This window comes from Neolamprologus brichardi, chromosome 7 (genome assembly GCF_056152115.1).
Source record: "Neolamprologus brichardi isolate AB-2024 chromosome 7, ASM5615211v1, whole genome shotgun sequence".
Classification (NCBI taxonomy): Eukaryota; Metazoa; Chordata; class Actinopteri; order Cichliformes; family Cichlidae; genus Neolamprologus; species Neolamprologus brichardi.
Window position 1 is genome coordinate 58,993,637 of NC_142110.1, and position 14,140 is coordinate 59,007,776.

General features: G+C 38.8%; 1 protein-coding gene across 2 annotated transcripts in view; it reads left to right on the plus strand.

The window, feature by feature from the left end:
• The window catches only part of tln1 (talin 1), a 60,655-nt gene that overhangs the window by 20,968 nt on the left and 25,547 nt on the right, over positions 1–14,140 (plus strand). For both annotated transcript variants that reach the window (XM_006797313.3, XM_006797314.3), the window contains exons 8-23: positions 1,166–1,293; positions 1,393–1,453; positions 1,637–1,741; positions 2,196–2,351; positions 5,267–5,368; positions 6,141–6,217; positions 6,487–6,667; positions 7,040–7,153; positions 7,260–7,368; positions 9,465–9,673; positions 9,762–9,860; positions 10,091–10,258; positions 10,412–10,706; positions 12,678–12,844; positions 12,952–13,080; positions 13,620–13,733. In XM_006797313.3, coding sequence (XP_006797376.1) covers positions 1,166–1,293; positions 1,393–1,453; positions 1,637–1,741; positions 2,196–2,351; positions 5,267–5,368; positions 6,141–6,217; positions 6,487–6,667; positions 7,040–7,153; positions 7,260–7,368; positions 9,465–9,673; positions 9,762–9,860; positions 10,091–10,258; positions 10,412–10,706; positions 12,678–12,844; positions 12,952–13,080; positions 13,620–13,733 — 2,214 coding nt within the window. The remainder of the gene's footprint in view (positions 1–1,165; positions 1,294–1,392; positions 1,454–1,636; positions 1,742–2,195; positions 2,352–5,266; positions 5,369–6,140; positions 6,218–6,486; positions 6,668–7,039; positions 7,154–7,259; positions 7,369–9,464; positions 9,674–9,761; positions 9,861–10,090; positions 10,259–10,411; positions 10,707–12,677; positions 12,845–12,951; positions 13,081–13,619; positions 13,734–14,140) is intronic.

The following is a 14,140-nucleotide window of genomic DNA, read 5'->3' on the forward strand; positions in this document are numbered from 1 at the left end:
TCCTAATATTTTGTTCCAAGGAGCCAGATTTTCTTTTTCAGATCTTTAAAAAAAAATTCTTTGGCTATTGGCTGCCTTTGAACTCATTTTGTGTTGTTTGATGAGCCACTTAATATTTATCTATTAATCATTTAAGCATAAAAAAGGCACCTAATTCAAGGGATGAATCTATGTTGTGTCAACTTTGCAAAGAACCCATTTTAAATTGTTTTTAGGAACTTTGCTACTGGCAGCTCATCACAAAAACACAGAATTTACTCCTGTTATTTTAACTGAATCTATAAAAACCACCAAAGGTAACACAGTTTGACAGGAATAAAATAATAGACAAACAAGTAGATTCCCGAAGAGTTATTAGCTAAAAACTTGGCATATCTTGGCATGGTGTGCAGTGTCTTTAAAACATTGTGGATAAAACTGGACAAGTGGGGGACAAAAGAAGACGAGACAGGCTTAAAAACAATCTGCAGCAGATAGATAGTATCTGAAAGTCTTGTCTCTTTAAAAAAATTTCTTCTGCAAAGACCTGACACAGGACCTGAGAGATGCCCTTCAGTTGATCCATCTGCTGTTCTTGGAAGCCTCACCAGAAATGGTTTCTGTGGCTCAGCTGGCTGTCAAGAGGCCCTTCTATAGGAAGGGAAATTGGGAGGAAAGGCTACAGCATACCAAGTTACACAAGAACTGATGGAACTGACTCTTATGGAGTGATGAATCCAGGTTTTAAATTTGTGGTTCAAATGTGTCAGGATGTATGAAGGAGGTCAAGATACAGCTGTGTGTGTCTACAGGCATCTGTAAAATATGAAGGAGGATCTATCATTGTTTGGGGCTGTACTTCAGCCAGTGGTGTTGGGAATTTTGTAAAAAAAAAAATTAAAATTAAAAATGGACTTATGAACACAGAAAAGTACCATTTCAGATTTCAGGCTAAAGTTAATCATACCAAATATTGACTGTGAAGCTTGTTTCAATTGTATTTTTTCTTATATATCATATTTAAATATATTTTTGAACTGGCTCAATAAATTATTGCACCTATTTTAAATTTTCCTAGTGAAGAAAATGAAGAGTGGCTCAAATGTTATATGCTGTTTTACACTGTAAAGTTTTGCTCTAAAAAACTATAATGATTTTGTGTGTGTGTGTGTGTGTGTTGGGACAGGCTCGCGATGACATCCTGAATGGATCTCATCCAGTCTCCTTTGATAAGGCCTGTGAGTTTGCAGGCTATCAGTGTCAGATTCAATTTGGGGATCACAACGAATCCAAACACAAGTCTGGCTTTTTAGAGTAAGCACTGGTATTTTGGTTGTATTGTTGTTTTGTCTTCAAACTGTAATGACCTGCCTGTTAAATTTGTTTTTTTGATTTGACCTTTTTCCTCTTTAGTTTAAAAGAGTTCCTTCCCAAAGAATACATCAAGAACAAAGGGGAGAAGAAGATCTTCCAGGTAAGAAGTGGATTCTGTGGCAGTTTTGAACTAAATGTCAGTTCTGACTGTACTGTTCTGTTTATTATTTTTGATGTATAAAGATCAGGTCAAACACAAATTTTTATCAAGATGACTTATACTTGGAGGCTGGTACATAATACCACAGTGAGTTGTTCTAATCCTCTGACTGTGTTTTTGCAGGCACACAAAAACTGTCAAAACATGACAGAGATTGAGGCTAAAGTCAACTATGTGAAGCTGGCCAGGTCCCTGAAAACGTATGGTGTGTCATTCTTTCTGGTCAAGGTGAGAAGAACAATTGATTACCAAAGTGGAGGTTGCTTTTGATTTGAGACTTGAGACTCACTTTACAAATAATATTCATTTACATAATTAAATAATATTATTTACAATAATAAGATCAGCACAAAAGTAGAAACTTGCAATTTCTACCAACCAGTCCAGCATGTTGCATTAGTGGAAACTGTTCTCCAAACTAGCCAGTTTGCTACTACATTTCTGAAAAAGGGCTAGGGGAAGAGGAGGGTACGAATAAGAGTCAGAGAAGAAAAATTCACAAATAGGGCAAGATTCATCTGAAAATGTTTAAATACTTTATATGCTTTCTCTCCTTCTGCAGTGCTAGCTGGATGATGGCTGAGTTAATTTGTTGATTATGGATCTTCATGGATTGAGTCATTAATATTTGCCCAGTTTAATTTAGGTTTACTTCACAGTCATTTCATTTCCCTTCATGCAGGAGAAAATGAAGGGTAAGAACAAATTGGTGCCTCGACTTCTGGGTATAACCAAAGAGTGCGTGATGAGGGTTGATGAGAAGACCAAGGAGGTGATCCAGGAGTGGAACTTGACCAACATTAAACGTTGGGCTGCCTCACCAAAGAGCTTCACCCTGGTGAGTTCTTGAGACAAGATAAGAGCATTGTTGAGCCTGGAAATATCCTAACCAGATCTCTCTCTCTCTCTCTCTCTCTTTCTGATTTGAACACCTGAAATGACTTTTAACACATTCTCAAACTGCCTTTTTTCTCATTTTACTATTTCCACCAGGCCAGTGCAACACCTTAAGATTGTTTGGGTTTTTGTCACTGTGTAACATTTTTGTCACTGTCTAACATTTTTGTCACTGTGTAACATTTTTGTCACTGTGTAACATTGCATCTGACTTCTTCCCAAAACAGTTCTATTGCCTCTGTCCCCTCAGTCATAGTGAGTTAATATGAAGCATGCATTCATGGTGTTTGAATTGCTTCAGTTGCTGATTTTTATTTATTTTTTTGCAAATATTTTTATTGAAAAAAGAAAACAACACAGTACTTGCACTTACCAAAATACAATTAACCTTTCTTCATTTTCCTAAGTAAATATACTTATATATATAAAAAAACAACTAAACTAAAAAAAAATCTAAAACAAAGAACACCCCCCCCCCCCCCCCCCCCCCCAACACAACCATCAAACATATTACAGGAATATAACAGTAACAGAAGTACATTTAAACAGGCAATACCTCTAGACCAGCAAAATAAGAAATAAAGGGTTGCCACTTGTGGAAAAATTTGGCTGTGCAACCTCTCAACGTATATTTAATTTTTTCAAGTTTAAAAAAAAAATATGACATCTTTAAGCCACTGGAAAATAGTAGGATACTTAACAGACTTCCAATGCAACAATATTAGACGTCTCGCTAATAGGGATGTGAAAGCTAAGAAATCCTTTTCTGTAGAATCAAGTGTAAGTGAGCGATCAGGAATCCCGAATATAGCAATCAGGGGACAAGGATGAAGCGTTACCCCAAGAACAGTTGACATAATAGCAAAATACCCTGTCCAGAAACCTTCCAGCTCAGGACACAGAAAAAAACATGTGGCTAAGGTGAAAAGGAGAGCCATGGCATTTATTACATTTGTTTTCCACTTCTGGATACAATTCAGAAAGTCTAGACTTAGAGAAATGCACCCTGTCTGTGTATGACCTTAAATTGAATGTCCAAGATGAGCACAGGAGGTGGAAGACCATACCCTCGCTATAGCCTGTTCCCAAGACTCCTCATGTATTTGAATTCCTAGTTCCCCTTCCCATGTGCACTTAAGCTTAACATTTGAGTGGTTACTAAAAGACAGGATAGTATCATAGAGTTTCGAAATGGTTCCTGTGTGATGAGGAATAAATGATAGCGTAGTTTCCCACTGCTGTTCTGGAGGTAAAGAGGAGAAATTTGGGAAACACTTGGCAACAAATTTTTTCGAATTTGAAAATAGCGAAACAAATGGGTAATAGGGAGATTATAACGAGAAGACAAGTTGGGAAAACTATCGAAAACACCATCCACATATAAATGTTTGAACTGTTTTATACCCTTGTCACACCACACTGAGAATGTCGAGTCCAAGAGTGAAGGGGGAAACAAATGGTTGTCGTTTAGAGGACCCGAGGAAGATGGCATTGCAAAACCCGTCTAAACTGAAACCAGATCTTGAGTGTGTTAAGAACCACCCTATTATCAGTATACAGAGAGGGTTTTATGGGTAAAGAGGAATAGAACAAAGCTGGTATAGAGGAGCCCTTACATGATGATCGCTCCAATTTACACCACGAAGAGCCAGAAGACTTTAGCCAGTAGCAAAGTTTATGGATGTGAGCGTAGTAGTAGTAGTAAGCTAGAAAATTAGGTAATGCAAGTCCTCCACTAAATCTGCATCTCTGCAGTAAAGTTTTAGACACCCTAGGTGACTTCCCTCCCCAAATGAAATAACCAATAATCTTGTCCAGTGAAACAAAAAAATGCTTCGGCAAAAATAAGGGAATCGACTGAAATAAAAATAAAAATTTTGGTAAGATGTTCATTTTAACAACATTAATCTTACAGATTAACCCTCTCAAGGCAGCCGTTACTGATTTGCAACAGTTAAAAACTAACAACCTAATTACCTTACATACATATTTTATGATTTTTTTTTACTCAGAAGTACCACTGCAGGACTTGGTTGTGCATTAGCAACAAAAAGTTTAATTTGAGCCTGAGAGGGTTAAAGAAAGGGGGAGATTACCCTATCTTTGAATATCAGATGTAATCCTTGATATAAGGGGAGTCAAATTAGTTGATTTAAGGCCAGATAGAGAACGAGTCATATTAATCCCTAAGTATTTAAACCCAGATGGACCACTTGCTGATTTCTAATCCTCTCCTAAAACGTCAATTTCCAAATATTCGTTCCATGCATTTTTCTAGCAAAATACTTTAGTGAGACCTAGAGATGGAAGTCAATTACTGATATCACTTCTCTTTTCTCATGTGTGCGTTAAGAATCACCACCATCGCTAAGTAGGATATCAAAGACATATTACATTCATGAAAATGATTTGCATGCTGTGTGGTCAAATGTATGTGCATGTCAGAGGTATATCCCCACTTTGCTGTAATCAGTGTTGGGCTCATTACTCGAAAAAAGTACTTAGTAAACAGAACAATCTTCTTAAAAGTAATGCAGTACGTTGCATAATTACGTCCAGGGGAAAGTAATTCAAATTATGGAAGGCTCTCAAGCAAAAGCGCTTCTAGAAAATGTTCCATCAGTGGTATTAAAAGTTTTATTTTAAATTTGTATACAAATCATTTGCAGAAAAATTTCACCTTTGTTCAGATTGCACAAGTTCAGTTGAGCCTTCAATTGATTCTTTGGTAATTTCTCACTACATTCTCTGTTTTTCACCTAACCTAATGGAATAGTTCACCTATTCAAGAAGCTATTCATTTTCCAGTATAATCTGTAAGGTATTTTAACTTATGGTTGTTTGCTCTGCCTTTAGGACTTTGGAGATTACCAGGACGGTTACTATTCTGTGCAGACCACTGAGGGAGAGCAGATAGCTCAGCTTATTGCTGGTTACATCGACATCATCCTTAAAAAGGTCAGCAGCATTATACATTTCATTGACAACATGGATGCTTTGATGGGGGATGAAGAATTTATTTCCTAAAAAAAATGTCAAAAAATACTACACCACCATTTTGTCTAGTGAGATTTCTTTTGACTCTTTCCATGTCACTCTGTAAGTATTCAACGCAATAGAATTTCTTTACATACTACATATGTTACATATGTGCTGGTGTGTATTTATCATCATACCATAAGGTGATCTCAAGTTCTGTGCTGACGTTTCACAAAGAAGATATGAAACACGAAGTCCTGCGTCTTTTCAGGTGTTTTACAAGCCCAAGCTTGAAAGTGGCTGCTCTTACTGCAGAACAACACTGTTTATCTTCTCTGTGCTCTGTTAAAATGTATTATTTAGTTCTTTAAAATATGTGCCTTTTGCTTGACAACTGGATTACCACTCATGGCACTTTCACACAGGACTCTGGACCCAGTGTGCTCGTCAGTGAGTCTGGCATACTTTTGATCACAGTGTCGTTTTTCATATCATCATTGGCTTTTCCAGTCACACTGTTAATGCCTACTCATTTTGCTAGACACTATGGTAGTGTCAAGAAGAGCAGTGCTTCCTGACCAACTGTTCAAAGTTGCATAAAAGTGATAGAAAAACATCTTACTAGGCAGCTGTCTGTACTGAAACTCATGTTTTTAATATTTTCTTTATTTTGAAACAAAAGAAAATATAAATCCTTTAAAACTGAATTTGATATAATCCAGTGTGTCACCACATTTCTTTCTCTTGACAGAAAAAGAGCAAAGACCACTTTGGCTTGGAGGGAGATGAAGAGTCAACCATGCTAGAAGACTCTGTGTCACCCAAAAAGTAAGTGTATGAGTGTTACCACTGAATAGTTTTCTGTACTTGACACGTACAAGTTTCACTGAATGGTATTCCAACAATACTCCATCCATCCATGGAGTATTCAGCTTTCCTAAGTCGCCACCAGGTAGTTATTTGTTGACAGTGTAGCTCCTCTCTTCAGCTTAGCGTTCAAGAGTTGTGGCTGAAGAGACAACTACATTATTACAAACCGGATCATTGACCTGCACCTCAGGGCTTTCAAAACTAGGTTCTTTCTCATGCCACTCCAGGTCCACGTTGTTGCAGCAGCAGTTCAACAGGGTCGGCAAAGTGGAGACAGGCTCAGTGGCCCTGCCAGCCATCATGCGCTCAGGAGCTGGTGGACCAGAGAGCTTCCAGATGGGTTCCATGCCTCAAGCTAAGCAGCACATAACCAGTGGACAGATGCACAGAGGACATATGCCTCCACTGGTATGACAGAATGATAAGACATGAAACAGAAATTGGAAATGAAACTGTAACAGTAGGCTTTATTTTCTCTTTCCTTAAAACTTAAATATGGCAGGCTAACATCCTCATAAACCCATGTGAACGTGCAATGCCAGAATCCTTACTGAGCAGCCAATGTTGATCTGTAGCACTGAAGTGACGCTTTTATAAAAATTAGGAATTGCATATTTGTGAATTTGTTTTACAGAAATCCAAACAGCCAAGTACAGTTTAAAAAAATGCATTCATTATGTTTTTAGTTATAGGAGCAATTTCTGTTATCTTGTTGTTTCAAACACAGAATTATATTCACAATTTCTTTTAATTTAATACATTCGCTTTTTTTATCAACAGACTTCAGCACAGCAAGCCCTGACTGGAACCATTAACTCCAGTATGCATGCTGTCCAGGCTGCCCAAGCTTCACTGGATGATTTTGATACTCTGCCTCCATTAGGAACAGATGCAGTGAGATTTCACTTCATTTGCTTGGACTGATTTAAGTGCTGATTGTATTGATGATGTATAGTGAAGACTCCATTCTAAATGGATTGTTTTTTTGTTTTCTTTTAAGGCATCTCAAGCTTGGCGCAAAAACAAGATGGATGAGTCCAAACATGAAATCCATTCACAGGTGGATGCCATTACAGCAGGCACAGCCTCCATGGTCAACCTCACTGCGGGTAGGAATAGTGGAACATCTCTCTGTTCTTGTAATCATGCTTTTTTTTAAAAAAAAAAAAAAAAAAACTCTATGGAAACTGTATGTATGCTCCCGGTGCACGTTTTGTCTGCTGATATTAATCACAGAACTCTGGAAGTTATTGAGTAAATGCAGCATTGTTGACTTTAATGCACTATGCACCTCAACATTGAGTCTGTGACTTGGTTGCTAAATGTTTCCTCTTTGCAGTAACACCACTTACAATTGGTCATTAAATAGCTAGGAAGGAAGAATCAATTGTGTACTAATTGGAAGTTTGGTGGTTTGAATCCTGTTTGCTCCAGCCTCCATCTCACTTTAGCTGGAGTGGTCAAGATGTTGAACCTCGAGTTGCTCCCAATGCAGTTAGAGTGTGAATTAGAGTGTGAATGTGTGTCTGAATGGTAGCTAAAAAGCACAGATGTAGAAAAGAGTCCTTGTAAGAATGTGTGTGTGAATGGGTGAATGAGACATGCTGTATAAAGTGTTTTGAGTCCTAAAGTAAGGATAAAAGCACTATATAAGAACCAGTCCATTTACCATTTGTTGCAATGGTGTCATTCTATTACACTACCTATTACAGCAAGGTCTTTACAGTTTTCACAAATGCTTGTGAAGGGAGACTGCGTGGCTACATGTTTTGTTTTATACACCTGGAAAACACCTGAATTCAAAGATTAAGAGAACTGTTCAAATTTCTTTCCTCATACAATGTGTATTATCTGCACTGACACTGTGACTCTTAAAATACATTGAGGCATTTTATTCATAATTTCTTATCAAACTGAAAATACAACTATTAAACATTAAGTTTCCTGTTGGTCAGGTTCATTTGCAGTAATGATAATACGAATTTGGAATACTGGTTGTCCTTCAGCATCAGTTCTCTTAGTATAAATTTCACTGCTCACTTTGCAGTTTTTGAGTTTTAATGCTAACATGTTCCCTACTTTGCTATGCAAAGCATTCACTAGTTTTGCATTTGGATAGGGTCAGTGTCACTAAAGGTAGAATGAGGCTACCTGGGCCCTATGGTAGTTGTACAAGTAGTCCAACTCCTCCAGGATGGCATGTCAATGTGTTCCATTGCCAGAAGGTTTGCTGTGTCCCCCAGCACAGGCGTTTACTCCGAACTGGCCAAAGTTATAGAGGGTCCTTAACCCATTAGCAGGACCAGTATCTGCTCCTTTGTGTAAAGAGGAATAGGATGATCACTGCCAGTGCTACAAGATGACCCCCAAAAGGTCCACTGGTGTGAATGTCTTCTCACCAGAAACAGAACTCATGAGGGTGCCTGAGGGCCCAACGTCCTGTAGTAGGCCCTGTGTTCACTGCCCAGCATCGACGACCTGATTACCATTTTCCATAGAATACCAGAACTGGCAGGTGGACCACTGGGGTTGTGTGCCTCACCCTGAGCATGTGGAAAGATGTCTCAAGTCTCATGAGTCTCAAGAAGCTGTTACGAAAGTTATGCTTTCTGTAACATGGGCAACAGCACCATGACTGCCATTAAGAATCAGGATTAAATCCTCTGACCCCTTGTCAGACCCTATTGCCAATGCACCAGCAGGTGCATTGGCATGCAGGCAGTTCCTGGAGGATGGTCCCCACATTTGCCAGACCTAAACCTGTCAGAACATTTTTTGGGACATTATGTTTCTTTTTATCTATCTGACGTCGTAAGGTTTCACCTCAGACTGTCCAGGATCTCACTGATGTCTTGGTCTAGATCTGGGAGGAGATTCCCCAAGGACACCATCCATAGTCTTACTAGGACTATGACCCAACGTTGTCAGCCATGCATACAAGCGCATGGAGGCCATACAAATTACCTGGCTGCATTGTTTTTTTCACTTAGATTTTTTGGGTTTCTTTGAATTCCCCTGTAGTAGGATAATTTTCATTTACTTCAAATGATGTAGCATCCTTTCATCCCAGCAGATATCCAGTGTTATTTTTTTCCATTGATATCTGATCTGTTTTCTGAGTACTTTCTGAATTTGTTTCTTATGCAAATATAACAAGCGTCCTGTAGGAGATAAAGCACAAATCTCTGCCCGTGTCTGTCTTTAGGTGATCCAGCAGAGACAGATTACACAGCAGTAGGCTGTGCTGTTACTACAATCTCCTCCAACCTAACAGAGATGTCAAAGGGTGTTAAACTTCTGGCAGCACTTATGGAGGATGAAGGAGGAAATGGACAGCATCTGCTTGGTGCTGCCAAGAACCTGGCCTGTGCTGTCTCTGAAATGCTAAAGACTGCCCAACCTGCAAACACAGAGGTACACAGCCAAACTAAAAGGAAGACAGAGATACATTGTGTTTTTCTACTCTTTCTTGTTTGAGGTCAGTAATATCTTTTGGTTCCAGCCTCGTCAGAATCTGCTGCAGGCTGCTGGAAATGTGGGCCAAGCCAGCGGAGAGCTGCTTTCTCACATAGGCGAGGCAGACACTGATCAACAGTTCCAGGTGTGCTCATCATAACGTTTATTATTGTAGTGTTTTGCTGTTTTGGTAGTTCTTTGATTTTGCTGTGTAGCAATAGGAACTACTATTGTATATGCAAGACAAAGTATCACACATTATATACTATTCACATTCATTTGACAAGACTCTTTTTCCTGCCCTGATATCATAATATTTATTGACTTTATTTTCACCAATGATAAGGTATGCTAACTGCTGTTTGCTTTTGGCAGGACATGCTGATGCAATTGGCTAAAGCTGTGGCTAATGCTGCAGCAGCTCTGGTGCTCAAAGCAAAGAATGTGGCCCAGAAGACAGAAGACTCAGCCCAGCAGAACCGGGTCATCGCAGCAGCAACTCAATGCGCTTTGTCCACATCTCAGCTAGTGGCTTGCACAAGAGTGAGTAATCTATTGAAAACTCGACTTTAATACAGTGTTCACTGTCTGATAGGGACAACTGTTGACTGAAACTGAAATGTTCTTTTTGCATTTGAGCCAAGCCTAAGGTCTTTCTACTTTTCTGTCCCACCAATAATCCTATTCCTCTTCAAGGTGGTGGCTCCAACAATCAGCTCTCCAGTGTGCCAGGAGCAGCTAATTGAGGCGGGCAAGCTGGTGGCTAAGTCAGTAGAGGGCTGTGTTGAGGCATCACAGGGAGCGACCAATGATGATGGTCTCCTGAAACAGGTGGGCATGGCTGCCACAGGTGTCACACACGCTCTTAATGAGCTCCTTCAACACATCAAACAATATGCCAGTGGAGGCCATCCCATTGGACGTCATGGAGAAGCCACTGACCGCATTTTGGATGTCACTGAGAACATCTTTAGCTCTATGGGAGATGCTGGTAAGTGAAGGAAGCTAAAACTGTTTCCACAGGATGGCTTTGGATCCTTTTGTAATTTGAAATCTTTATAGGCTTTTTTTTATACCCATAAAATTACATTCTCTAAAATGTGTTGTGAACAATCTTGGTTTCCAGGAGCACCACTGGTTTACCCCAAATATGGAATAGCATAGTTGAAGAAAAGCTGACACACAGGGTATTCCATATATAATATCTATATATTAGAAAAGTCAGCATTTTTTTCACTGTTAAAAAATAAATAAAAAGATTTTGAAGATGTAATGGCAATGTAATATAGCAGTTTTCTGACCACTGAAAGCGCTTTAGACTACAAGTAACATTTTCACCATGCATTCATACAGTGCTTCATATTATACACTTCAAACTCATCATCTACCTTATGTGCATGGCAATTTTTGAATCACCAGTTAACCTAAAATGCATCTCCTTGGACTGTGGGAGAAGCTGGAGTACTCACAGGAAACTCATAGTGATTCAGTGGGCACATTTAAACTCACAGTGAGGCCCAGCCGGAGTTCTTCTTTCTGTCAGGTGACACTAACTGCTCCACCAGCATGTTACCTGATCATATCTACATTAGTCTAGTTAAAAAAAATATTCTCAGACTTCTTTTTAAGAGGCTAGTGCTAGAAAACAGTATGTAAAATCATGTAAAAGTAATTTCGTAATGGTAAGCTAAGTGATTAAAATCTGAGATGATCTTGAAAATGCATTATTACCTTATTATTATAAGTTTTACAGCTTGAAAATAACAAAAAAGGAAAAGAAGGTTTTACAAAAGTTTTACATATACTGTGATCCTTGCGTACTTCTATGTATGTTTCTGTTTGGAGGCTTATGACAAGGATATCTACTTCTGTGATATTCTTGGCCTGTCTTGCATCAGCTGCTCCTCTAACTATCTGAAATTTTTCAGTAATCTTTGGTTGATGTTTGTGACTGTTGATGCCTCAAAACCTTGAGCTTGTGCCTCTTGATGTTGTCTATAATCAGCAGCTTGCTTCCAGACTTTTCTGTTTTTAACCAGACTCCCATTGAGAAATCAGTGGGACCTATATATAGCAGGTGATATTAGCTATTTGCGATACACCACTATCTGGATTCATAACTGAAGATAAATCCATCCTTGAATTTTCTGGGGCTGGGTCTCCAGGACAGCAGCCTAAGCAGACAGCTTTGTCTGAGGGAACACCGAGGCCAGCCAAGAGATATAATCTATTACTATGTGCATATTAGTATTGTACAGCACTTTGGTCTACCACGTGTGTTTTTAAAGTGCTATATAAATAAATAAATGATGATGATGATGATAATCTCCCCAGCATGCCTCCTTCCGGTGGGACATGGCCAGAACTTCACTCGGGAGGCATCCTTGGGAAAAACACACTTGAATAATTTGTGTTTGCTATATAGTTTGTCCACCAGATGGCAGTCTATAACTTCTTTCCTAGGAACAAATATTTGAAGCACAGCAAACAACTAATCCACATTTTTTTGTGAAAATAAAATAGGATTATTTTCGAACTGCTTTATGGGATTATGTTAGTAAGCACTCATAAACAACTACACATAACTAATGTTAGGGAGATCCATTTATGTTTTGTGAAAATAAGCATCAGTCTTAAAAATCCTAAATCATTTCAGTTTTTTGACTATAATATTCTTCTTGTCTGTTATCGTTTAGTTTAACCTCCACTTTTCATGCTAATTATATTACATTACCTTTTCTACATTCTTAGAACCTTCTGTTTTGTGGGACATGGTTAAGGAGTTGATTATTTAGAAAGAGTTTTTATACTATGCTTGCTCAGAATTTTAAAATAATATTTTTTCTTTAGCTTTCTGCTAAGAATTTATATTCTTCTCACACAACTGTTGGAAGGACAAAATTTTCTTTATTGTTTTTTTAATCATCACATTTTTCTCCATCTTTCTTTTTTGCAACACTAGGTGAGATGGTCCGTCAGGCTCGTATCCTTGCTCAAGCCACGTCTGATCTGGTCAATGCTATCAAGATGGATGCAGAAGGAGAGTCTGACCTAGAGAACTCACGCAAGCTTCTTTCTGCTGCCAAGCTGCTGGCTGATGCCACAGCCAAGATGGTGGAGGCCGCTAAGGTCTGCCTTTGTCTTTTTCTTCTTTTTTTTAAAACTCTGTGGATAAGACTGTGTTATCATTTTGTTGATTTGTTAGTTTAATATATAATGTGAACATTTTATCCCAGGGTGCAGCAGCAAATCCCGACAGTGAGGAACAGCAGCAGAAATTACGAGAGGCGGCTGAAGGTCTCCGCATGGCCACCAACGCTGCGGCGCAGAATGCTATCAAGAAACGCCTAGTCAACAAACTGGAGGTAACACCCCCAACCGGTTTGGAAGATAGCCGCCTCTCCCTGAACTTGGTTGCGCTGGAGTTTTCTTCCTGTTAAAAGGGAAATTTTCCTTCCTACTGTCACCGTCATCTGATTGTTGGAGTTTTCTCTGTATTATTGGAGGGTCTTTACCTTGCAATATAATGCACCTTGAGACAACTGTTACTTTGATTTGGCACTATATAAATAGCATTGAATTGATTTACCACAAAAATGCTTTTAAAATGATGTCTGATGCTGATGCAGCTATTTCACACCCAACCACGATCGGTGGAACTCTGAATATTTCTTAAACACTTTAGTACAGTGTCTCTTTTGGGAATATAACTAAGTTTAACTTTGTGGCCTGTCTGACATGATGCTTAATTATAATACTGGCTTCAGTAACTTCCTGTTTTTAACTTCAAAAGTTTAACATTTGGATCTTATTATTAGTTCTGTCTGAGTCATTTCTCTGATTATTGCTAGTCTTGTGCTCTTTGCTGTTTTTTTTGACTTGTCGTGTTCCTTTCTTCTGGCAGAACGCAGCCAAACAAGCAGCAGCAGCAGCCACTCAGACCATTGCTGCTGCACAACATGCAGCCTCAACCAACAAGAACCAGGCCGCCCAGCAGCAGCTTGTTGTGGGCTGCAAGGTAAAAACTCAGTACTTGCTTTGGTTTATATAAACATATATGGAACTAAGCTTGCTATGTAGAATCAACAATCAGTGGTACAAACAGTAAATTTCATGGAGGTTTTGGGTCTTTTTTTAAAAAACATATATGGACAACCTAATATTGCCTTGTAGTGATTGACCCGACACACTGTATCACTTTGAGGAGTATCACTTGAGCTCACTGTCCCACTCCTCCCCTGCAGCTGAGCCACACCTCTGCCACACGCCTATTAATAAACTTGATATACTCAAAGAAATGATAAATAAAAATTACATTTTGTACTCTTTCTCATAATTAAAACAATGTAAAAAACAAAACAAAAACAGAGTATTCCCACTAAAAGTAAGTACATGCTTTTATCTATTATCTTTCTAATCTGTGAG